Below are 25714 nucleotides of genomic sequence, written 5' to 3'. Positions count from 1 at the left end.
TTCTTATGTCTGCCCTTCGAGGGCATCGGTCAGGCAAGGGGGTATACCCCAAAGGGCCCGGTATGTGGCCCAAGTGTTTTTCTGTTTTCAGCTTCTAACTTGTTCCCTCGCCGCGGACTCAGCTGCTTTAACCACTGGATCCGGGTGGTCCAGTCCGGGCTCCAGGCGACCCACTGGCCGTCCCCAGCATCTAGGCCCAAAGGGGGGGGGGGGGGGGGGCTGCGTTAGCCAACCATGACTGGTTGCCACTTGCCTCCATTCTGGTTCATCCATGCACTCCTTCGTTAAGACCCACTCCGCCAACCGGGGTCAAGCACGCGCCGCAACTGCAGCTTGGTTGTCTCCCCATTCGGGGCACTCACCCACTCTTAAGTGTTTCTACTGTGTCCAAGGCAATTCTCCTGGCCGCGCCCATTATCCTCAACCAGGAGTCGATGGTGCTCCTGGGCCTCCGGCAGCTCCACAGCCCCACCGTGTCAGGCAATAGGTCATAATCTCCTCCCTGGGTGCGCCCCCGAGGGGCAACTCCTGGGGGCCAACACCCCTCTCAGTGACTCTCCAGGCAGCTTCCACGGCAGGCCCGTCGTCCGCTACGCCGATTCGATACTTCGGCGCTCCGCTAGGGTCGGCCACAGAGGGATCGGAGCTGTGCTCGCTCCACAGGTCCCCAGGAGAAAGGTGTCCGCTGGGGCAAGGACCCCAAGGGCTCTCAGCCCCCGCCAGATGTTCCGGGCCCCTCGACCCAGCAGAGAGGCCCGGGCGTGGCTGCCGCTGTTCTCGGGCAGCCCACTTTGTTCCCGCCACGGCCCGCGTCATCACTCGAGGCCGCGGCTCCAAGTAGCAGGAGGGGCCGCAGCCCTCCACTCACGTCGGGCGGTCCGATCTGGTCGGCGGCTCACACCGGGACCGCGGCCGGAGCCCAGCCGCGCCGCCCATCTGTCCGCAGCTCGGCGCCCGCGCTCCGAGGAAGGGCGGCCCGGGCTGGCGCGATTACCAGGAGTCTTTCGGCCGGCCCCTCTGGAGCTGGAGAATCAAGCGTGCGCCATGTTCCGAACCATGGCCATGCCCCCTTGCTCACAGCCTCATAAAACCACTACCCCACCCAGTCACAGACCCACCCAGCTGCTCACTCCCACTCACATTCACATAGTTAACCACTCGCACCCATATAGCAACTAACAGACCCAAAATGTGGGGTTGGCTGCATGTGGAGGTGTTGTGGCAGGGCATGGCAGCTGGCCCATGCACAGCTTGGGGTTGGCTGCATTGAAGGGTTCGCTGCAGGGCCTGGGTGCAGGTCAGGCCCTGCAGCCAAACCCTGCTGTACATGGCCAGAGGCCGTTGGCAGCAGCAGTTGGATTAAACTATGGTAATTAATTAAATATCACTTTACGCTTCAAAAAATCATAGAAAATTCAGTGAAACAGAACAAAGGTTACGGGGACGTTATAGTTAGGAAATCGAATTTTTAAAAAACCTTGAAAATCCACAAAAAAGCAAAAGTTACAGAGACGTTATAGGTTCAGATTTTACACGGATATACTCCCAATTAACACTTCTGGATTTCTTTCCTCCTCCACCCCTCCATTACTCCAGTCAATCTAACTAACAAACTCTCATATCCGCGGCTCAAATTAACTCATAATAATACTAAAACTGTACTCATTATTTCCCGATACTAATCCATCACTAATTCTTGATGGGTTCCAGAGTAGCGTGCTACTCACCGAAAAGCGCTTCGACGCCTCGTCAGGGGTAGTAAGCGCTATATAAATACGATTACAATACAATACAATACACACAAAATCATAGAAGTTCAGCAATTACAGTTCCACTTATGTCAAGAAACCTTAAATTGTGCCTTGAGGTAACTATAACTCGCACCCTCGCCATGCACTGCTAATCGCCTCAAATATTGCCTCACTCACGACATCTTCCACCACATCATTGATAATATCACTGCAAAATTTACAATAAATTATTGATGCGAAAACTGTGCATGGTGGGGTGCAAATTACAGTTTTCTTAGGGCACAAGTTATAGTTTCTTGAGATAAGTATATCTAACTGCTGAATTTCTATGGTTTGTGTATAAAATCTAAACCTACCTATAATGTCCGTGTAATCTATGTGTTCTTTAGAGAATTGCTAAGGTTTTTTTAATTCTAACTATACAGTCCACGTAATCTATGGAACGTATTTTTTTCAGTGAACTTATATTTATTCACTGAAAATGTTTTACTTTTAAACTGACATTTACACGTAACTATAGCATAACTTTAACCTTTTTTCAGTGTGTATTTTATATGTGTATGTGTGTGTGTATGTGTGTATATATATATATATATATATATATATAATAGTCACTGAAGAAACAAAGGTTAAAGTGATGCTAGAATTAGAACTGAACTGACGTCATTGACGACAACACTGCATGGGTGGGGTGTGAGTTATAGTTATTTGAATAAACTATCTGCTGAATTTCAGTTTTTTTTTTTTAGTTTGAAATGTTACATTTGAACTAACATTTTCCCCTTACTATAGAGCTTTGTTTTTTTATATTGACTTTGGCACCGATTGACGAATCTTCTCAAAACTTTCCAAACAAATAGCTCATCCCCTCAACTCCCTACTGGAAAGTTTTGAGGTGATCCATCAGGCGAGGACGAGAAAGAGGGGGGGAATACTTGTTAGCTATATTTAAAGCTTAAACAGAGTAAGTTTCAAGATTGTTTCTTATCTAATAATGCCCCAGGGAATTTGACTAACTAATCAGTGTTAGACTCAAAGTCAACTTTTAGAACTGCATTTATCCGATTTACATTTGTATGGCAGTTAGGATTTCATAGTTGAAGAAGATGTTTCGTTTATAGCCCATTCAGGTTCAGGTTTCTACTTTTCAGCCGCTGTTGTAAATTGGTTAAACAGAAGAACCAGGATTTGAGTGGTCAGTTAGCGGTCACTTTAAGGTATTACAGGGTATTAAGTGCATATTTTATTTTTTTATTTTAGAAAATTCATTTGTCGCATGTACTATACCACATGAATCTCACAGCGCCACATAAACTTACAGAAGTTTCGAATTAATGACGATGGGCAATCTGCACAATTAATGTTTATAGGCAACAGTTCTAACAGTCTAAGTAAGGTATGTACAGATTTACTTATGTGATGAGACATCGAAGGGGCTGTGTGAGCAGAGCAGGTAGGCAGGTGAAGCTCGGTAATTCCTCTGTCATGAGAGGCCTTTGTGAAGTTCGTTGTCTGGGTTTGTCCGGGCCTCCAGATCTTCTCACTCCCTGTGAAGGGTTGGGAATGGATTTGCAGAGATTATACGAAATCCCCAAACCACACAGCAGGGTCCAAATGGTTAAACATAAATGGTGAACAATAAGTTGTCTGTATAGAGCCGTTGGCTTCATCACAGTTTACAGAGATTATTTCAGAAAGAATCTCATTAATCTTTACATATTGATACTTGTTGGATACAGCATTAATAATTATGAGCCTGTATGTGAGGGAATCGGAGGATTTTATAGTCCACCATATCAAGGGCCGAGCCTGATTTTCTTATGAAGTAGCTCTGTGTTGATATTGACATTCTCAAGGCAGTTCAGTCCATCTTCTTGCAGCGAAGTGATGCTCTGCTTATACCGCATAGTTTACAACACTGATGAGATCTGACATCTGTGGTTGTGCTAGTTATACTTATGTCAGTTACGTATAGTTGGTGAATTCTCTGTTTTTTTGGTTTTTAAATGGTAGTACTTTTTCAGTGGATTTCTAAGGGTTTTTTTTCAACCTAGTTTAAAATCTTACTGCCATCATCATGTATAACTTTACTCTAACCTTTGATTTTTTTAGGGCAAGCGCAAGATGTTGATATTACGCTCTTTACCTCACTCTTCATATGTTGTGAGGTAAAATACAATAAGATAATGGTATCGGAGAACTGGAGCCTCGTCGTTTTCCTTATTATATCCAGTTATTGTCTAGGCTTGTCGTTGGTCGGCTATATTTTATATTTTTGAGACAACCGAATACTGTTGTGAGTTTAGACACAAGATGGCGGAATTATCCACAGCATGCGAGTCAATAAAAGCTTAAAAATTCGTAATTGTTTTAGGTGAGTAACCTGTTATAATTCATTAATAGGGACAAAACTTTATTTTAAGATATGTATATATGTTTTGGAGTGCTCTGATGTTTGAGTCAGATTTCCCTGCTGCCTGCCCTCATTTCCTATGTGTACTTTGTATTTGCATCTTTCATAGATTCACATATTCGTGCACATTTTCTTCTTGCTTGTGGCTGGATGAGCACAAGACATTGTGGCAGAAATAACCATAAAAAGGCAAAATTATGCATGGATGTGACGATATGAAAGATTTAACCCTACTGATACTGAATTATCTGTATTGGTCGATATCTAAAGTTCTTCCCCTGGAACATACTTTATGAATAACCTATTTTTGCTCCATGTCAGCGAGGAACAATAGTTAACTCAGGTCCTTAGTCACACGTAGGGCTCCCTAGGTCAGAATTGTACATATTTGTGTAATAACCAAGGTTGGCATGATTGCCAGCGGCCGTCTGTCATTAGCTGCAGTCATTGCAGCTGCGTCCTGTGCAAGCTGTTCGACGCATGACAACAGAGGACAAGTTTCATGCTTTACTCTTTCTTTCAACAGTCGCAGGTTGTCGCCGAGAGGTTACTACCGGAGCACCACCCTGGCGCACTTGGCCCCATGTACACGCCATGTCAGTACCCTTATACCCCACCTATGCCTCACGCAGTGTACCAGGGCTTTGACGATTGGCAGATCCATTTCCCACCTGCAGCACTTCCAGCTGAACGCCCTTCAGTGCAGGATTCCAGACACCTCCCTCCGGTAAGGACCATTGATAAGGTATTTTATACCTGCATTACTGTGCAAACTTGCCCTCCCATTGATGTTTCCAAGATATAATAGAAGATCATTTTGAGAAAAAAAAAATTCTTGAACTATTCATTGAAGGGTGTACAGACCTAGGAGGAGAGGTCCACATAGTGACAAGAGGGGGCTTGGTTCAAATATTTTGCAATGGGTGAAGACCATGTTCTTCATTACACTGGCAGGGCGGTGTTCTAGGGTCTTTTGCCACGATGACAAGAATCTCCTGGGGATTACTCACTGTGTGCCAACATTCTACTTCTGTCTTAGTTCTCATGGTGCTTTCCTGTCCTGTTTTACAGGGTGCTTTCCGGGCACTCATCTTTTTCCAGGGCATTCATCTTATTCTGCCACACTTAACAACATGCTCTTAATTGCATTTCATCAGGCTTAGGAGTGACACACCATCACACGGTGCCTTTCTTCACGTACCACCCCTCTCCTGTCCTACTCTTGCTTGCCACGCTTTGTGTAAACCTTGCACTCTGTTGTTGAAGGAACAGAATATGGCTCAGCTCAAAAGAGCGGAGATCAGGAAAGGCAGCTTGTGTTTTCATATCCATCATAAACTCTACTTCTACATTTGGTACCCAGCACATCCGTCTCTTCTGCACATTAGTGGCTACTTACATCTTTGCAATGATTTGTATAACCACACCTGTACTGAGAAAAGCTGTGGGTACGCACCACAGGTTCGTATTGCCCGACCCCTTATTGGCTGGCTGCATGGATTGCTAGCTCTGGAGCCTGTCTCTAATGTCTTTTGAGATGGCACTTGTAAAGCCCTTCGTTGTTTTTTTTTAAAGATTGCCGGCACTCTTTGGGGAAATTGCTTTCAACAAACATGACACCACGCAGTATTCTCCAGTGTGTGCACTTGTTATTGATGTAACCGTTGAGTGGCTGTAGATGAGAGGCGGTGAGAAATCCACCTTTAACTAGTATGACTTGCAATTTGGCTGGTTGGCAATTTTTGTTACACTGTATTCTGTGGCGACCTTTAATGTAAAGACTGCCTAACCTAGTAGAGACAGTTCTCACCTCAATTACACATGAGGAGTACAGTGCCTCTGAGGCTGTATTGACTTTTGCAGAGGCATCCAGAGTATTGTGCAGTTCTGGGACCAGCAGGGATCTGATTGGACGTTTCAGTACTCTGAGCGAGCAGGTACCTAGCATCAGCATTTCTTTATTTTTAAGAGCAAGAGTACCTGCACTTCTCAACAGAGGTGCAGTACTTTTCTATTTTTCCATTTCACGCACTGGTACATATCCATTATTTTGAGGATAAAAAAAAAAACTTCAGTGTGTGTGTGTCTGTCTCTGGCACTCTCGACACCCTTTCCTGGAAGTTGCCTCTGTTCCCTTCCTCTGTGACTCCTGCCAGGTGTACATTGTTCCTCCTTTAAGAGATTACCCCGGACTTTGCTCTGTAGTCTTTACATCGTTTTCTTCAGCAATGTTCTATAAGAGCGATAATGTGCTTTGACAGTGAGAAGTAGCAACACTGATCCTGCAAGGTGGTTAGTGAGTTAAGGAGCTTCTGCTGACCTCTTCTGTGGTCTTTAATTTGCACATTCGAACCCTGCAAGATCAGTGCAGCTTTTCTTTTTTTTGAAGTCTGTAAACTGAGTCACATTAAATTGAGCGATGTTATCAGCTGCTTTTTAGAGCAATTATAAATGACTGAGGACATGCTTGAGGGTTTGGCGAACAGGTACTTTATCACGTGATGGATATTCCATGTGTATTCTAATGCATTCGTAATAAGGCGGGCAGGATATCCGTCACAAGTACCCATCCACCAAACTCTAAATCAGGCTCGAAGAGGTATTATTTTGATTATTGTTTTCCATGTCTGAAATGTACTTGTGAACAATTGCTCAGTTGAATAGTTAAACACTCAGAGAATAAAGAAACAACGAAGAAAGTGTAAGATCAGTGTGCTTTCTGTTTGATGCATCGCACAGAAATCCCCAAGAGATGCAAAGTGCTCAAGTACCTTTCCTCTACATGCTCCTGTGGATTACACCAACATCCTCTCCTGCACTGGCTCAGCAAGGACTTGTGGGCTGAGTTACTTTTTTCATAATGGAGAGGTGGGCTTCGCAAGCTACATGGGGGTCTTTCTAGGGCCAGTAGGGACCCCTCCTATGCCCCGTGGCTATAATGGTTTCATTCTTTTTAAATTGGTATGGTGGTTTCTGGTGAGTCCACAGCTTGCTTCTAGGTCCCCATAAACTGGCAGTAGAGAGGATCACGTGTGTGTGTGGATGCAATGTCGTAATTTGAGTAATATTTCTTATTTACTTCTGCTGAGGGACTGTACAACGTGTGCTTTCTGTTCAGTCACACCCACGCAGGGTTGCCACATTCTCACATGATAGAATAACTGCCATACTTGTTTGACCACAGACACACTGGTAAATTAGGGGCCTTATTCCACAGTTTGCTAAATATTGTTTACTCTTCATCTGCACTTTACACAGATTGTATGCTCTGGTTTCGTGGCTTTCAGGATGGACTGTATCTAACTTTATACTCCTCTGCTGACCATTTTCTCTGCAGTTTACCACACAAAACAGCTAGGAATATACTCCTTTATCAGACATCCAATTATTACTAGGTGGCTGTCAACATAAAAAGTTATGCTGTCAAGATGAGCTAAGATTTCACAGTCAGAGAAACATCTAATATTATTCATTGTTGGTGCTTCTCCAAAACAGCCTGAATACCCCTGGTGGGTTCCATGTCGCATTGCCCGGAATCTGGTCCCTTGTGCAGGGGACGGGAGTCAAGGGATGACTAAAGATTCAGGTAAGAGTAAATTCTGCTGCTGTGATCTGTATTAGTTCCCAGAGAGAGTTCCCAGTATGCTCAAATGAACAAAACTCGAGCCTATGTGTCTCATAGTTATTTTCTGGTCCTTTGTAGTGTAATCTCTGTGGACAACAGGAGGCTTTCATATCATGAATCCTGTAAAAGAGGCCACTTTTAGGCAGTCCACAATTAGTCATCTTACTTGTAATTAGGTACATTGAGAATAGAAACACGGGAATTTATTTAAGAGTGGTATTTTGTGAAATGCTATGTGTAACCAAAGACCTGGAATGGCAATTTTTTTCTCCAAAATGTAATTTCACCTTTCTGCATGTTTTACTTTCTAAAGTTCCCAACAAGCAGGATGTGGTAAAAGTAAATGCTAATTACATTCTCGATGTTCTTTGTAGTTTCTTGTAGGTGTTAAGAGCTGTTTGACCTCCAGCCCTGCTAAATCTATGCCAGATTTATGGGATAACGACTAACTGTGCACATTGGTTCACTTTATATTCGCTGTACGCAAATTTATCCTATGTGTAGAACCCAAAAATCTGGGCTGTATTCAGGCTTGCTGAACATACGTCATACATCCTTGTGGTAGGATGTAGTGCAAATTGCAGGTTTGCTAATGGGTGCAGAAAAGTATCCATCCAAGGGATTTGCTCATTAATTGTCTTCCACAAAGGTCATACCTGTGTGTCTTTTCTCAAGTTTTCTAAAGCATCTCTTCCACTTGTGGAGTTGCCCATAAAAGTTTCAGAAAATGTGATGAAAAGTCTATATGTCCAGTACAGCAAAATATTTTTACTTATAAGGACTAGAACTGAAATTTGAATAGAACTTTTGTGGTCAGGGGTGAGCTTTTAGTCAAGAAGTCTTTCTGGTGGATGATTTTGCTTTCTAAGGAGTATAAGAGGAAACGTTTGCTAAATTATCATATTCCCATCAAGAGATCTTACTTCTGTCAGTTTTCAAAGAAATAAAAACAGTCATGGCCTTCGTAGTACTTAAATTGTTCTGTTGCAATAACACGATTTTGCTTGCCTATTTTACTTTGCCAAACATTGAAATTTGGATTATTAAAATATTTAAAATCGGAACAGCCACAGATAAAACTATCTAGAGAAGTGCTTCCCAAACTTTTTAGAATCACAACTCAATTTTTTAAACGACAAGGTTTCACAACCCACCGAACTTTGATGGAGATGCGGCGGGTGATTTTTTTTTTTAATGTAACTAAAGCATTCTGTGGCAGTGCCTTATTTACAGACCGCACATTTTCCATTAAAAGGCCGCTACATTTACACAGACCTACAATTGTAGTGATAACATTATATTGCACACAAATAATAATGTATGAAAATCGAGTTTCAGTGAATATTTATAATTTGTAGATCAGCCAGTAGACGTTTCCATCACATTTCAGAATGACAAAAATGTGCTTCATTTTTGCTTTCCTAACTGCTAAGTGTGTACAGTTCATTTATAATTATTTACATTTTGGTGTTACATAAAACAACATCGTAAAGCCTTTCCTCTCACATCCCTGTATCCCACCAAGATTGTCACATAAGTCACTTTACTGTCTTTTCTCCAACCTCGGAGTGACAGGAGTTTGTAAACCAATCTACTCGTGATTGTTTTGGGAGGCAACACTTTTCAAGTATGTATAGTTGCTTACTAATCTGCCATATTGCAACAATCAAGTATATTAAATACTTACCTCATTTTCATGAATGTGCTTATTTTTTGCTTATGTTTCCCACTCTAAAAAAAAAAAACTGTTTGTTTCGATCCTAAAATGTCAATATCACTGGTTACTATTATACCATCTTCTCACTGTCTCAACAATTCTCAGGGGGCTTTTCTTAGCCGTTGATCTTCCTTTGTGCATGGACACATCCTAGGTAGCAGAGACTCTGCAGGCGTACCCTTCCCTCTCTCCAGCATCGATCTCCATTCTGGACTGTGTTATCACTAGAGAACAGGGTCATGTAGGTCCAGTCCCGCCTTCTCTATTGCTTTGTCGGGCTCTAAGTGTGCTGTTCCTCCAAACACAAAAATGTCCAAAACACTAGGTGTTAATTTTCCAAAATAATGTGGACACATCTAGGTGTAGCGAGATATATTGAAAATAGTTGAAGTTTACCATTTTAAGTTCTGATTTTTTGTGAATATGGCCTTTTGATAGCTCCAGTCATATCTAGAGGTTCAGTCCAACCTGTGTGATCTGCCAGGCTGGTTTTCATCTGGGTCTGTTGACTAAGACCACACCAATTGATGTACAGAGCGCTCAAGTGGAGTTGGTAGACCCAGAAATAAAATGTTCTTGAGCTTGATGTTTCAGGGTATTTTGTCACTCTTTGTCCCACATCATGATATTGGGACTGGTGCATGTGTTTGGGTGTCTGAATAAGCTGAAATCTGCATTTTGACTTTCATATCAGACTGCGCATGTGGCCTTAGATAAAACTTACTCTGTTTCTCCTGAAGACACCTGTTGTACCATTAGGGTCTTACGTCTTGCCTTTCTCATTTACATTTACGTCCAGCTTCTGCATCAAAATTTAAGTGGGTTGGTTGTGAAACTTCTCATGAGCCTGAAATAGATGGAATTTACACTCACAGGTCTTTGCTGAGAAGCCATAAGTCCTTTATGAGTACGTTATCCCTTTCAAGGCTAATTACAGTCCCTTTAGCTGACATTCAGTATCATGGCAGAGTTCCTCTTAGGTGCCTAAGCTGGCTGACATCACAACTCCTTCTTAATAATTAAACGATTACGGTGAATCAGAAGGAAAATGTTTCTGTTCTGATTCCATGCTGCCACGGCAAAAGATAAATTATCCTGACAGGCGTTCCTTATTCAAACTTGAACTGTTTTAAGGATAGCCCATTCCCTTTTCTTAAAGCTATCTGGTTGCTTTTGTCTGTGCTTTCATAGGCACAAAGGTGTATTACTTCTGCCTTTGCATACAGGAAAGGCACAGGGTAAGCTGCATCTGTTAAACGTATCCCAAACAGCAAGAAACCAGGTTTTCCCAAAACCACCAATATCAGGACACATGTCTGCATTGTTTGGCCAGTTGTTCTAGGTCTAAATTAAAGCCTGACATGCCTTTCAACTTCTTGCTTTGGATATACCGGTGGTTCCATGAGTCTATTCCCACATGTTTGAAGAACACACTGCAACTGAATTTCCACCCATAGTGCTGAGATCTCAAGACTATTGTCTTCCTGATTATTCCAAAGATGAAATGCCCCATAATAGGTGAAACGTGCACCCCACCCTGTGAAGCTGTGTTAAAGTCTGTGTGCTTTACTGCAAAGAAAGCAGCAAATCTTTGTATTCTGTTGAGATAATGGGATTTTCTTTTTTAGAGTTTGTGTTAGTCAATCTCTTATTGTTTTGATTGTACTTGTAACCACGGAGTCCTCACCTTAAAATACTCCCCAGGTCCCAGAATAGATCTGGGAAACATTTTCCAATAATGCTCCCACACGCTTCTAGGTGATGCCATTCTGCTTCATCCTGGTTCCCTACTGCCCCGAAAGTGACAATGTGGAGCTGCGTATTCGCTCCACCTCTGCACACTGACATCAGTTCCTTTCTTTCCTTACCTTCCAATGGAGATCGGAGTGCCTTTCTCTCAAATTGATTGGTGTGAAATTCAACAATAAACTTCAGATGAGGTGAGAGCACCTCATTCATCAACGACCATGAAACAACTTATACAGAATTAACACCACTAACATTCCACACAGTCACATGCCACACATCAGGTTCCTTAATGGAACGAATATGTTAGAGACATCACAGTTTGGTCTACCAATGAACCCTAACATGGAATCCAGTTTGCAAGGGAACAATGTGCCCTCTGAAAACTACAGGTTTCAAACAATGCTGCGACTGTAGAAAACATGCACCACTCACAGACCTGCACAAAGTGTCTCTCTCTTGTGTTTGGGCTCAGGAGTCACCTAAACTTGTGTGATAAGTGTGCCCTCATGCACCCGAAGGCGATCTTGAATCAAGAAGAAAAGTTCTACATCGCTGAACATAAGAAATTGCAGCCCTTCTGTAAGTTATATTCCTGATTCTAGGTGCGAACACAGTCTCGCTGCTAGGGCCATTCCTGCAAGAGGTCTACTTTGTGGCTGAAGTCCTCCGGTAAGTCCAAATCAAAGCCTAAATGTAAACACAAAAAAGCTAATTAGGAATCTATTCCATTCAACAACTGCTTATCCCAGAGGAAGGTGTGAGTGTGTATGCCCTATGGTCCCCAGTAGCAGAGCCAATCCCCTAACTGATCTCAGTATGCCCTAAGTTTCCCAGGCCGTCCGCAATGCCACAGCACATCAAGGCTTTCAAAGAGGCTATGCCACAGACTTTCGGTGCACTTCTGTCTCCCTTTGGTGCACCTTTGGACGCTAAAAAAACCTCAGGGGCCTCCAGCTGGGTTCCCACCGTAGGGTCTATGTCTGGCACCGTCTGACCGTTTTGACCTGTACCAGGTCCCGTACCGAATTTAGTACATAAGTTTTCTAGTTCCAGGAACTGCACTGGGCTGTTCCCCGTCAAAGTTAGTACTAATGCGGCCAGCGGCAAAAGAGGATTTGATGCTGAGTCCAGTGTCTGATCACTAACCAACTTCGTCCTGCTCTCAACTGACATCACGCTACAAAATTACTAAAGCACAACCAGCCATAATGCAGCATGTCTCTTTACTAGTGTCTCAATTATAGCAGACACACCAGCAGAGACCCCTTTATCTTTCTGGCTCTGACTCAACAAGGTGCTGGAGGAAGATGATGGGGAGGGGTAGAGTGATACACCCCCTCTCATTATACCAATGATACTGTTTTATATGGATTTACCAGAGGACAGTGGTCTTGATACATCCCCTGATCCAGGGTTGGATTCGCCACTTGGGCTGCCAATGGCAGGCAGTGCATCATTTGCAGTAATAGTACAATGGACACCTGAAGTAGTGTAGTTGCAGCTGTCTTAACTTGAGACCATGTCTAATGTCCTTACGGAAATTATATGGTCTGGGTCAGTCGCATCTGAGCCCTTTCTTCCCTTTAATGACGCCCTCACTGATGCATTGATGGGCACTTGATCAAAGCCCTGTTGTGACCCACCAGAAAATAGGCAGGTTGCCAGGTATCACAGATGGCACCCGTTGAACATAATTAACACACAACCTACCCTACCCCAGATGGTGATTCAGGTTTCACCCAGTAAGACAAACCCCAATTTATTCCTCACAGCTCCTCTGAATAGGGAGTCCAAAATGATTGGAGCATTTTGAAAATAAATGCTGTCCTCAGCTACTCTGGCATTTAGTTCAGCCAATGCAGTCTGTCTGGGTCACTACACACATGCCCTCTGGGACATGACCAGCGTGATATTGCCAGCTGTCCCAGAAAACCTTAGGACCTCAGGCTCAAATAATTCATGGCCAAATACATGATTTATGTTGGCCTACATATTACTGATTACCTGGAAATGCTGGTTGGCACCTGCTTTGTTCCACCAACATGCATGGATGTGTGCTACAGGATGTTCTTGAGATATACAAATACCTCTCATGTATATGCCATTCAATGGCTCATGTCTTTTTAGTGAAAATTCTGGTTCTGCCAGGGAGCATTTTAAGGACAGAGCCCACGTTCATTCCCTGGGTCTTAGAGCTTGGGCTCAGAAAATTCAGAGGCTACTCCAGGGGGCTGGAGCTCCAACAGCTGCAGCAGTCGCCCCAGTCATTTGAAGGCTAGGGATAAGGGTTTGGAAGGCAACACGCAGGCCAGCATGGTCACCTGTCCTCCCTGTCCCATTTCCCTCTTACAACAGCCACTTACCCACTTAACCAATTGATCCAGTGGCAGACCCATCTTCCTTCCCCACGCAGAATCGATCATGGTGATGGATGCATCACTACTGAGTTCGGGAGGTCATCTGGGAGAAGTGGGGATTGGAAGACTCTGCTCTTCAATTGAAGCCCGGCTCCTTGTCAGTCTGGAGTTGCAGCTTTCCTGCCATCTATCAAGTGGAGGATGGTGCAGGTTATCATAGAAAACAACACAGCCTTGTGATATTGCAACAAGCGGGCGGATGGGAGTCCTGGGTCATGTGCTAGGAGGTTATGCGCTTCTGGAGTTGGTTGAAGCATTGGGGCATTTCCCTGTCCATGAACTTCTTGGTAGGGTCCTTAAATGCCAGAGCAAATAAGCTATACAGGTGACGTCTGGCCAATCACAAATTGCATATACATCCTAAAGTGGCACTGGCCTGCTCCAGTGAGGGGAATCCTGGCAAGATCTTTTCACCACCGCCGAGAAGTTGCAGTGTCAAAGGTTTTGTATGCTGGAATTTCCACAAGAATGCTCATTAGGAAATGCATTCCAGATAGAATGAAAAAAGGACTTTTGTACGTTTTCCGGCTTCTGCCTTGTCTATCCCGAGTTCTGAAAAAAATCAGCAGAGACCAGACCAAGTCATCTTAGTGTCTCTAGATTGTGCCAGGAGACTATGGTACCCAGAACTTCTTGGCATGAGGTTCTGCCGTTCAAGATTGCTATTGCTTTAGAAGAACCTTCTTTTGCAGCAGCAGAGCAGGTTCTTTCACCCCAATCTGTGCAATCTATACCTTCATGCATATAGACTGAGCCGTGCAAGTTGACTCTTTTGCTCTCCCTTTTGAAGTGGTGGATGTCATCCTTGCCACCAGATGCCCTCCAGGGTCTGTTTAAACTACAATATTTTCCAAGTGCACGGCATAATGTGGTGTCTGTACCACTAACCCTTTACAAAAATGCTGTTGGGTATTTTTTTTTTCGTTTTGTCTTTGGCCAAGCAAGTCCTTGCAGGGTTCACTGTTAAGGGTTATTTGTCAGGTCTTTCAGTGTTTCTATATGTACCAGACCAACAGTCCTTTCTCAGATCAACTACACTAAAGACATTTAAAAGGTTTGACATACTTGTTTCCTCCCAACCCTTTTGTGATGCAGCAGTGGGACCTTAACTTGGTCTTGATATTTGTCACATGTACGCCCTTCGAGCCTCTGCATAGCTACCCTCTGTGTCTCCTAACTTTATGGATCAAATCTGTTTATTGGTATTTAACATACAGAACAATACAACGCTCTGTATCAAAACCTCCAAATATTTCGACTATCGATATATCAAAAGTCCCAAATCGTTCATATTTAAGGGCTATTTCACGAGATCACTGTTCTGCCGCTGGGAAGAACTACCTCCCCTTGTCCGCCCCCGCTCATATGAAAATCGAAATAGTCAAAGCACAACGGTCTGATCTCTCAGAGCTAACCACATAATACAAAAATAACATAAAAAATAACTGCACTTCCCCTCCAGGATGCTTCGCCTCTCTCCCAACCCCCACACACTCTCAACCTCCTTCCCAATATTGTCCCAGCCCCTCTCCGGGCCCCACAAGGCCAGTCATTCCTCTAAGCCTCCAGTGTCAGCCCCAGGACCCTTAGATATGCTGGGCACGTCAGTTCAGTAAACTCTGTCGACAAGATCTGAAGAAACGGCCTCCACAGTGTACATATGTCACTCACCCTCTGTTTAGAAGCCAGAGTAAGCTTCTCCATCGCTAGAATGAACCACAGCTTCTGAAGCCAAGACACATACGTCTGTATCCTGTCCGAGCCCCATAAGGCGAGAATCGTCTGCAGCGCAGCATTGAGAGCTAAGGCCACCTGGTGCCCCCTCAACGATCGAAGGGGAAAGGTGAGGGGATTGGGTAAACCCAACAATACATACGATGAAAATCTAGGAATCTATGTCTGAAACACCTTATCGATGACATCTAAAATACTCGTCCAATATCTCTGTAACTTGGGGCAGTGCCAGAGAAGATGTACCAGTGTGCCCATGTTAACGCACCCCCTCCAACAAAGGCCGGACTTAGCGGGATCACACGCATGTATCCTTGCTGGGGTATAACACCAATAGGAAGCCACCTTGTATGCAGTCTCTGTCCCCACAGCATTATAGGCAGTATGATGTGTTCTGTAATATATGTTGTCCCAGTCCTCCTCCGTGAACTCCCTCCCCAACTCCTTCTCCCATCTCTGCTGTCCTTTAGACTTAGGCAGTCGCTCCACACCCTGCAAAAATCTATAAAGCTCTGATATCACCCGCTTATCATCCTTCTTTGTCAATATCCATTTCTCAAACGGGGTAAGCGGCCTATCTATCAAAACCCTATTCGCCGGCATGAGGGCCCAGTGCCGTACTTGATAATACAACAGTCTATCCGCCTCGGTCAAGCCATACGTCTCCCGTATCTGATCGAAAGGAATCACCCCATTCTCATCAAAGTGACTCCCCACCCTTTTACAGCCCCCATCATACCAACGGCGAAAACTCTCTACCTGCAGACCGGGTGCAAAGTCAGGGTTTGCACTAAATCGATGCCATATGGGACGGAAACGTCGTCAACCCCAACCGGCGCGCCACCCCATCCCATACGCGGAACATTGCTCCCGTGATCGGGGAGGAATAGAGCCCCTGCGCCCCATGCCGCATCGGAGCCAAGGCTCCTTCCAAATGTGGGACCCAGCCACCGCCTGATCCATGAAGCACCAGTGTTTCTCAGTGAGCGTCCGACTCCACTCCAATATAAAGCGCAGCTCGGCGGCTTGGAAATACCGCAGAAGACAGGGAACAGCCAGTCCCCCCTCCCCCTTGGGGCGATACAGAACATTCCTCGGGAGCCGGGCCTGTCGTCCGTCCCAGATGAATTTCAGGACAGCGGACTGGAGGGTCGCAATCATCCGGGACGGATGAGTCCGAGAAAGTTCCTGGAACACATAGGGTATACACAGCAACACGGTCATCTTCACCGCCGAGACCCTACCCAACCAGGAGATTTTATGCTTCCCCCAGTTCCCCAGGTCCCGCAACACCTCGCAAACTAACGTAGCATAATTCAAGCTCGCCGTCTTCGCAGCTGAGATCGACAATTCAATACCCAGATAGGATACCTGCGATGTCAACCAAATAAAAGGATATCAGGCCCTCAAACTTTCTTCATGGTCCGGAGAGGTAAACAAACTGAGGACCTGCGACTTCTGCATATTCACCCGAAACCCAGAAACCTGGCTGAACTCACTAAGGGACACCATAAGGGCAGGCAGTGAGACCGTGGGCTCTACAAGGGTAAGAATCACATCATCCGCATAAAGAATGATGAGTGGTAATATCCCCCAACCTTAATGCCAGAAACAAGGGGATTGTCGCGGAGGCGCTGAGCAAAAGGCTCCATATACAGCGCAAACAGTAAAGAGGAGAGCGGGCACCCCTGTCGTGTTCCCCGTCCAATCTGAAACGGCAAAGACAAAGTTCCATTAACCCGGATATCAGCCTTAGGTGAACGATCAATGCATTGGATCCAGGTCCTGAACCCTGGACCCAGCCTGTAGCGCTCCAACACCTGAAAAAGATAAGGCCGGTGAACTCTATCGAATACCTCTCCGCGTCGATAGAGAGGAGAAGCGCCTCCCTACGAGATCTGCTAGTTTTATCTATTAAATGCAGAAGTCGCTTCGTATTATCGCTGCACTGTCGATGAGGCATAAAGCCCGCCTGAGCTGGATGTATAAGACCAGGCATATAGGGATTAAGGTGATGAGCCAGTATACCAGTAAACAACTTGGCGTCTATATTCAGGAGCAAGATGGGCCTGCAAGAAGTACACTCTTCTGGGTCCTTCCCAGGCTTATGAATAACCGCAATGGTAGCCTCCAGCATACTAGGCGTGAGGGTTCCAGACACTCGGAAGGAGTTAAATAGCCGCGCCAAAAGCGGCGCCAGCTCCGGGCAAAAGGTTTTATTAAAAAAGTGCCGTAAAGCCACCTGGGCCTGGGTATTTCACAACCTTTAGACGTGATATCGCAGAAATAACCTCCTCCGCCTTAATAGGCTGATCTAAGGAGGACGCATCACGCTCTCCAAGCGGGGTAATTGAACTTCCTGCGAGAAAGGCAGCAGGGTCCGCGTCGCACTGTGTTATCCGCAGCATATAACTCCCCATAATACTCAGCAAACACCTCCGCCATTTGATCATCCGTTCGGACCTCACCTTTAGAGGGGGAATGTACCATTTTGATCGCCATAGCCGAGCGCTGTGCTCCCAACCGGTGCGCTAGAAACTTCCCACACCTATTGCTCCCCGTGTAATATTCGTGCTTCAGCCGCACTATTGCATATTCTGCCCTGTCCCAGTCTAGCCGCTTCAACTGCTGATGCGCCTTCTCCAGCTCCCTCCACACTCTAGGTGCACCGGTATACTTGTGGGAGCGTTCCAGCACCGCCACCTTTTGCTCTATCACCGCCCTCTGCTCCCTCCTTGCTTTATTATCGTTAGCCGGACAGCGACATTACTTCCCCTCGGACTACTACTTTCAGAGTCTCCCACAAAGTCTCCAAACCAGTGTTCCCATCGTCATTAAAACTAAGATAGTCTGCAATCACGCGCCACAGCTTCTCCTCAACCGCGCTGCTCTGCAGCACGGTATCCCTAAAGCGCCAACTCGGACTCCCCACGCGCCCTACGTCCAGACTCGCCTCCAGAGTAATAGGTGCGTGGTCCGTTAGGGCCCGAGGCTCAATTGTGGTCTCTCTAACCCGAGAGGTGAACTCTGGGGAGGCCAGGAAAAAATCTATACTTGTGTACGTCTTGGTGGCCGCAGAGTAAAAGGAGTAATCCCTAAGCGTTGGATGCGCCCTCCTCCAAACATCCTCCAGTCCACAATCAGCCAACCACTGTCGCCCTGCCACCGTCAGCGCTCCAGCCTGCCCAAATCGATGCCCAGACCGATCCAACTCATTGTACATTACCAGGTTGAAGTCCCCCCCCCAACCCCCCCCCACCACCAGAATGGCCCTATCCGGTGTATTGAGCATTGGGGATATGGCCTGCCGCATAAAGGTTTCTTGCTGCACATTAGGAGCATACAATGTGGCAATGGTAAAGAAGAAGGCCCCAACCCGTATCCTAAGATCCTGCACCTCATGTATTGTGTCTACCACCTCCCCAGGGAAGGTCCTCGACAAAAGTATCGCCACCCCAGCATGCTTTGTAGAGGTAGAGGACCTAAACTACCTAGGGAACCACTTTGAGCGCATACAATATGTGTCCTTGGACAATAAGTGCGTCTCCTGCAAAAGGCAGACATGGCTCCCAGACCTCTCAAGACCAGACAGGATCGCCAACCTCTTAGCCGGACTGTTGAGCCCACGGACGTTCAAGCTTAAACACTTAAGAGACATGTGGCACCAAACAGATTACACTATCGGGGCGGGGACCCTTCCAGGGGGACAGGAGCCCGAGACACCGCTGGAGCATCTCCCACATACAGGGCCAGCAAGCATAGTCAACTCCCATGTGAATTCCAGGGGAAGCACACCAACACACAATCAAAACGCACAACAGGTGCTTATAACATAGAAGTTCTCTGACACACATCTCCAAAGAGGCAAAGTCCCAACAGGGGCAGCAGAACCACCCAAGTTCGTCATTTAGAATCCAGCGACTCCACCACGCAGGCCCCTCCCAAATGGTCTCAAGACCTAAACTAGCACGACCCCAGATCAATGTAGCAGCACCCGGGTGCCCATTGCTTAGGTATTGGTCCCAGCAGCCAAACTACTCAGTACTGATTGCCTTTCCAAAGCTTGCTCTGTCGTGGTAGGCCGCTGCTGTTTCCTCTTCCTCTCCTTCCGCCGCCAGCGCGGGCGGTCCCCAGCAGCCACCTCTGCACACGTGCCAACATCCCATTCGGTCTCCTCCAAGCGCAAGATCCTCCATGCCTCTTTCACCGATTTCACCTGGCGCATCTGATCCTCCCACCGGAACATAAGGCGGAAGGGGTGACCCCAGGAGTAAGACGTGGAATGTGCCCGCAAGTGCTCTGTAATGGGCTTGAATTCTCACCGCCTCTGCAAAGTCCGGAGTGAGAGGTCTTGAAACAGCTGAAGCGTGTGCCCACGGAACTGTACCTGAGAGAGGTTGCGGGTTCTCTGCAGGATGTTTTCTTTAATTCCATAGTTATGGACACACGCTAGAATGTCAGGTGGACGTTTCCCGGTCCCGCCAGAGCGTGCCACATGGTGAACCCGGTCCAGCGTAATCTCTTGTACATCATCTGGGCCAAGGACAGAGTGAAACAGCGCTGTGACAAACTCTCCAATGTCCTCCTTCTCTGCTCCGGTCGGTGCTCCCCTGATACGTATGTTATGCCGTCGGGACCGGTTCTCCAAGTCCTCAACCGCAATCTGCAGGAGATCCTGCTGCTCCCGAAGACGTATGATCTCCTGCTGCATGTTTTACACCTCCTCCCCCTGAGAGATCTCGCCATCCTCTACATTCTCCACTCGCTCCCCCAGGGACGTGACCGCCACACACAGCTCCTTCATCTCTTGGGAAATGGCCCTCCGAAGTTCTTGCAGATCTCTCCGAAGCAAATCAAACAAGGAGGCAAGAAAACCTTTTGTGGCTGGGGCCTCTCCATCATTTTCCGCCTCCCCATGATCCTCAGGAGGCCTCGTCACAGTTGACCCCTCCGCCGACCTACCCTGCACCGGGTGGGATCTGGTCAACATTTCCCTCACTGACTGGTACCGTTTGGGTTCAGAGGACGCCATGAGAGGTCCACTCCTGCACCAGCTTGATGTCAGGCCCAGTCACAGACCTCGCCCACCTCACCGTAGATCCCTTCGTTTTGCGAGCACGTCCCACTCGCCAGTGGCCTCCTGTAGTTATCCGCCACTGACCAGGACGGCAGAACGATGTCTCCTCACTCCCTCGCACTCCAGCGGGAGCCACGGATCTTCATCACACTCTGACTCTCCCGGGGACCAGCCTCTCCTCACGTGCCCCGTCCTGTCCCGGGCAAAAACCACTGTGGGCCAACTGCACCGCCGATCTGGGGCCCCTGCTTCTCCATGCCACACCGGGCTCCTCTACTGGAGACCGAAGGCAGACCGGTGACACCTCACCGCTGCCCCTACCTCTCGCCAGGGTCCTTCCACTGCCGCCGGGACAAAAAACAAAAATGGCCTTCCCAGCCGCTGGAGGCCCAACTCACCGGGCACGTCCCGGGACACGGCCTTCAGGCGTGAGGCTCCGCCACCTGCCTCCGCCACTGCCTGAGCCCCTCTTAGCTCCTCCGCAGCCCCGCTGGGCCGCCCACAGCGCCTCCGACCGCCGGGCCGCACGACGTGGCTGAAACCACTGCGTTCCGCGTCTGCTATCAGCGAGCGCGGGCCAAGGCCAAAAGGCCTACTGTCGCGGCTCTCCACGCTTGTGGGTGATCCCCGGGTCCTTCCCTGGGGCGCCTGCAGCCTCCTGTTACCCTTCTCTGAACTGGGGGGGGGGTTCCGGGGTGCAACGATCCGGGGTCGCAAAGCTTTTGATGGGGCCCGGGCGGCGGAGCTCGCGAAGACGCGTCCACTCACGCCGCCATCTTGGCCACGCCCCCTTCGTCTCTTGACTTTAAAGACTGTGTTCCTCATTGCTATTACTTCAGCTCTACACATGAGTGAAATTCAGGCACTCTTTTTGCAGCTGCCCTTACACCACTGTTTTCTCAGAGAAGTTGGTGGTGAGGACTTGGGCAGCATTCTTGCCAAAAGTCATTCTTTCCGCAATGGGTACTCCATCACTCGACTAGTGTTATTTGCTCACCCTTACCCCTCAAAAGAGGTGGGATGGCCTCATCGGCTGGACCTCAAAAGGGCATTAAGCTTTTATGTTGGTGGTACCAAGGAACACCATGTGGACAATCAGCTTTTTGTGTGGTTCTCCAGAGCAAAGAGGGAAGACCTTGCTGAAGAGGAGGCTATCAAGGTGGATTGTGCACTGCATCAACACTTGCTATACACTGGCAAAGTAGAAACCGCCTCAGAAGATCTGAGAGCCCATTCCTCGACGGTCAGGGCTGCTACCACTGCATTGGCATGCGGAATGCCTGTCCGCGATGTCTGCCAGGGTGCAACATGGGCATCATACAAACATTCATTAAGCACTACAAGCCTTGAAAGCCAGGGTTGACAAGGTCATTTTACCAATTTGGCCCTACGAAATGTTTAGAACTGAGTCCACTCCACAAACCCACCACCATGGGAGGTGCCTCTGCAGTATCCATTCTACGAGCTCTTTCTGGTGAATACTCAATCTATATACAGACTAGTATCAACAATTATTCACACTCCGTGAAGAGATTTGCCAGAACTGACCTGTGCATACCAGTAGTGCTTATGAGCAGGTCAACTCAGTCACTTTGAAGGATGTACAGGCCCTTGCTTAACTGCATGGCACCACCTAGCAGCATGTGGGACCATTGTTGGAAAATGTTTCCTGGTCCAGTCTAGCACTTGGGGGTATTCTGTGGTTAGCTAGAGTATCCACCACAAAGAGTGGTACCAAAGGTAAGTAAATTCTAGGTTTGTTTCCTTTTTCTGGTGCTTTTGTACCTTTTTTGCAAGTTTTATTGCTTACCACAGTTGCTTTTGGATTTGATAAGATTGCAGTTCCAATTTATTACTGTTCTGAAAATAACATTTGTAATATCTAATTTTCATTTAAATCCCCCAGTAATGAAAAATAGCTTTAGTGACTTGGGCTGTGTAAGCGTTGTCACACACGCATTTTCACAGCTAACCAATACTGTTTGTTCTGCTGGTTTAAGCCCTACAGAGGCCAACATTTTGGTTTGATGGCCCTCGAAATAGTAAGAGGGTTGGCTGATCCCGTTCTCAGTAACCATGGATGGATGATAACAGAAGCGCCAGCACACTACAAGTGCCTTTCGGTATTTCCATAGTGGATTATAAACACTTCTGTTTTTTATAGAATGGAAAAATATAGTTTGACAGTCTGTCAGCAGGATTGCTTTAAAACACAGTTGTTTCAGTCCACTGAAGTTCCTATTTAAAGGGTTTTAAGATTGTGTGTTAACAATGCTGGGTAGGTTTTACAGCTTTTTTTTGTCTCCTTATATATTTATTTTTCTTTTCGCAGATTCTTCAGCAAGTGTAACGCCTAAAAATCAGCATCCAATTTGAAGTCTGCAGACCAGTTATTCCAAGAGGCACTTTGTTGTATTGTGTTTCTATATAAACAAATATATATACATATTTATATTTTCCTCCCTTCTAATTTCACCCTGCATCTGTTTCTCTTTGAAGAAAGGTGCAGGGCATTGAATGCACAGTCCCAGAACAACAAGTGCCATGCTAGTATCCTGGCACTAGTCTGTATGCCTTGGGTAGGCAGCCTGTGCAATACTCAGAGAAAGAAATTCAGACATTAATCCTGTCTGCATAGTGTTTGTTGGACAATTGCACAGCTGGTTTGTACAATGGTAAATCAGCAGTCCAGGGTGACGGTCGAGGGACACCAACTGAATTGCAGGCGTTGGCAGGTGAGCGTGTGAAGGAAGTGCTGGTTGCTTTAAGCATTTGGGCCAGGGTGCTGTGGGTCCCACTGTGGGCACAGCCACCCGACGCACACCTTTCACCTGCCTTTGATGTTACTAACCCTGGAGTTGTTGCAGTTATGCTATTTCTCATGAGGGCAAGGTCACAGAAACTGGTCTCAGTGGGTCCGCTAAGGAGTGTTGGGGGGCCAGCAGTCTTACCACAAGCATTACTATAATTTATCCTCAGTGTTGGTCTTGCCAATATATGTGGCAGTTGAATCAATTTGCAAAGGCGAGGCACAGGCACCATGTCGTGGAGGAATCCCATTGTGTTTCTCTAGAACAGGGTTCTGCAAAGTCGGTTCTGGAGAGCCGGGTCCATGTCAGATATTTAGCATATCCACATTTAGAAGCAAGATGTTTCGGAATTCTACATTTTTCTGAATGTGGATATGCTAAAAATCTGGAATGGACCCGGCTCTCCAGGACCGACTTTGCAGAACCCTGCTCTAGAACCTGAGACTAAAAGCCAGAAGGAGCAAAGATTGATTTAGTTTCGTTGTGATGTTTCTCACAGATCAGTTATTTTCACGGCTAGGAGTGGAAGCTGATTTTTTGCATTGGATATGAAGGGGCTGGAGATGACACTGAAAAACGTAGCAAGGGCTGGTCCTGTATGAGGGGGAACGCCCTTCACCCAAGTGAGAGGTGCCGCTGCAAATGGGCACTCGCAGGTTTGAATGTTAGTTGACAGACAGATTTCGCCATAATCAGCCATGAATGTGTATGCTTTTGACCGTGCAGGTTAGCCAGGAAACTTCACCTATAGCTTCCGTTGCTGACTTCGGAAACTGCATAAAAAAGATGAAGCTCTTTCTGATCACATCTGTGCAAGTAAAGCAAGCAAGATATCTAAACCTCCTTGCACAGTGTTCTACCTGCGAAAGCAAGTTAATATACATTTTAATCTGTTTACTAAGATTTATTTCTTAAAAGTAGTTCATTTTCTTTACCCGTTTGTTTTTCTGTATTGCAACAAATATTAATCCGAATATTCCTAACCTGAGAACGATGGCTCGGTGTGTGTAAATTGCAATAAAAATAAATGAGTTAAACCTACCTTTGTTGCGAAGTATTTTTGCATGTGTTCATTGGTTAGGGCATAGAAGAAATGCTGCCACAGAATTTGGTGTGTGACGACTTATGCACGCTTCTATAGCTAACCATTGGTGATCAGTGCTCTTCTTAGCTCAATAGCATGGTTAACTAAGACCCAAGAATGCATTTATCACAAAGAAGCGGATATACTGGAAACTGAACATCAAAACAGAGATTGACAGACACGATGTGCCAAAATGTATTGTTCAATCATTGGCCTAGTCTAGATTCAGAGGCTGTGCATTATTCCCCTGTTTAGTGATTGGCTCAGAAAAGCATCCAGGAGTATGGCACCCGAGTACATCAGTCTGAAGCCCACGGAACCCCACAACATAAAGCTGTTAGGATGCCTCACTGAGGTGCAGGCTCGATGCTGCGAAAACATTTGATAATCTGCTGGTCATGTGTTCATTTCCAAGAAAAGCAGACCCCGCCCTTAATTCTTCTGAGGCCAGTAAACTGAATGCTACTAACCAGGTTAATAATACCACTTGTTATTTGCTGTGACAAACGTAGTGTTGAATAATAACAAGTTATTACTTTATGTGTATTTGCAGATTTTTCTTTTATATGAAGCCATATACACAACACCAAGATTACTATAGAGGTAATACTTTTGAAAGCGCCAGCAACTCATTGAGAAGGCACTGACATTCAGCCCTTTTATGACATCAAAGAAAGAAAGAGAAAGGCGTGAGTGATAGATACCGGGCACCAGAAGCAGCCACCGTTGGCACTGAGTGCTGGAGTCTTTGTACATATGTTATAGAAGGATTGAGCTCTGTGCATTTTCTCTTTTCATGGTTGGTTATGGACGGAGCGCCTTTTTAGTTCGATGAAGGAGATCGCAGGTGGTACCTACGAGTAGAATCAAAGACTCGGTGAAATTAGGTATCACCCATTAGTGCACGGTGACACTACTTTAAAAATAAAATCCCTGAGAAAACTGGAAAGAAGAATCTTGGGCTTTTTATGGCATGGCGTTGGTGTCAGTCTGTACCAGCACACTGCTTTCTGAGTCCGCGTCTCGCAGTCTAGGATACAGCACACTGTCGTACGTCAGGTATGGAACACACAGAAGTAGGATCAGCAGATTTCAGAATTCAGTCAGGACCAGACCCGGAGTGACAGGTTTACTTACTCACCAAGTATAATTCCTAAGATTGTATTAAGTTTACAAAACCGCCCACCCACGTTTAAATTGCGCCAAGCAAATAGGATATTGGAGCAAAAGAGTCGGACCCAAGTGCTGCACAAATCAAGTGATTTAAAAATTTGAAAGATTACTCCTGCGGTGCCATCGCCATAAAAATATAGAGGAAAGCTCGGTGTTTAGCATCAAAA

At 46.1% G+C, this 25714-nt stretch overlaps 1 protein-coding gene across 5 annotated transcripts in view; it reads left to right on the top strand.

The window, feature by feature from the left end:
• The window catches only part of TNIP1 (TNFAIP3 interacting protein 1), a 218684-nt gene extending 194353 nt beyond the window's left edge, over nt 1-24331 (top strand). For 4 of the 5 annotated variants that reach the window (XM_069199568.1, XM_069199573.1, XM_069199570.1 and 1 more), the window contains 3 exons: nt 4691-4891; nt 7660-7750; nt 22813-24331. In XM_069199568.1, the coding sequence (XP_069055669.1) occupies nt 4691-4891; nt 7660-7750; nt 22813-22856 (336 nt within the window). In that variant the 3' untranslated portion in view covers nt 22857-24331. The remainder of the gene's footprint in view (nt 1-4690; nt 4892-7659; nt 7751-22812) is intronic. The other variant, XM_069199572.1, reaches the window with a different exon arrangement.
• The last annotated feature ends 1383 nt before the right edge of the window (nt 24332-25714 follow it).

The sequence above is a fragment of the Pleurodeles waltl genome, chromosome 7 (genome assembly GCF_031143425.1).
Source record: "Pleurodeles waltl isolate 20211129_DDA chromosome 7, aPleWal1.hap1.20221129, whole genome shotgun sequence".
Classification (NCBI taxonomy): Eukaryota; Metazoa; Chordata; class Amphibia; order Caudata; family Salamandridae; genus Pleurodeles; species Pleurodeles waltl.
Note: the sequence above shows the minus strand (reverse complement) of the source record. Positions and strands in the feature narration are given on the sequence as shown.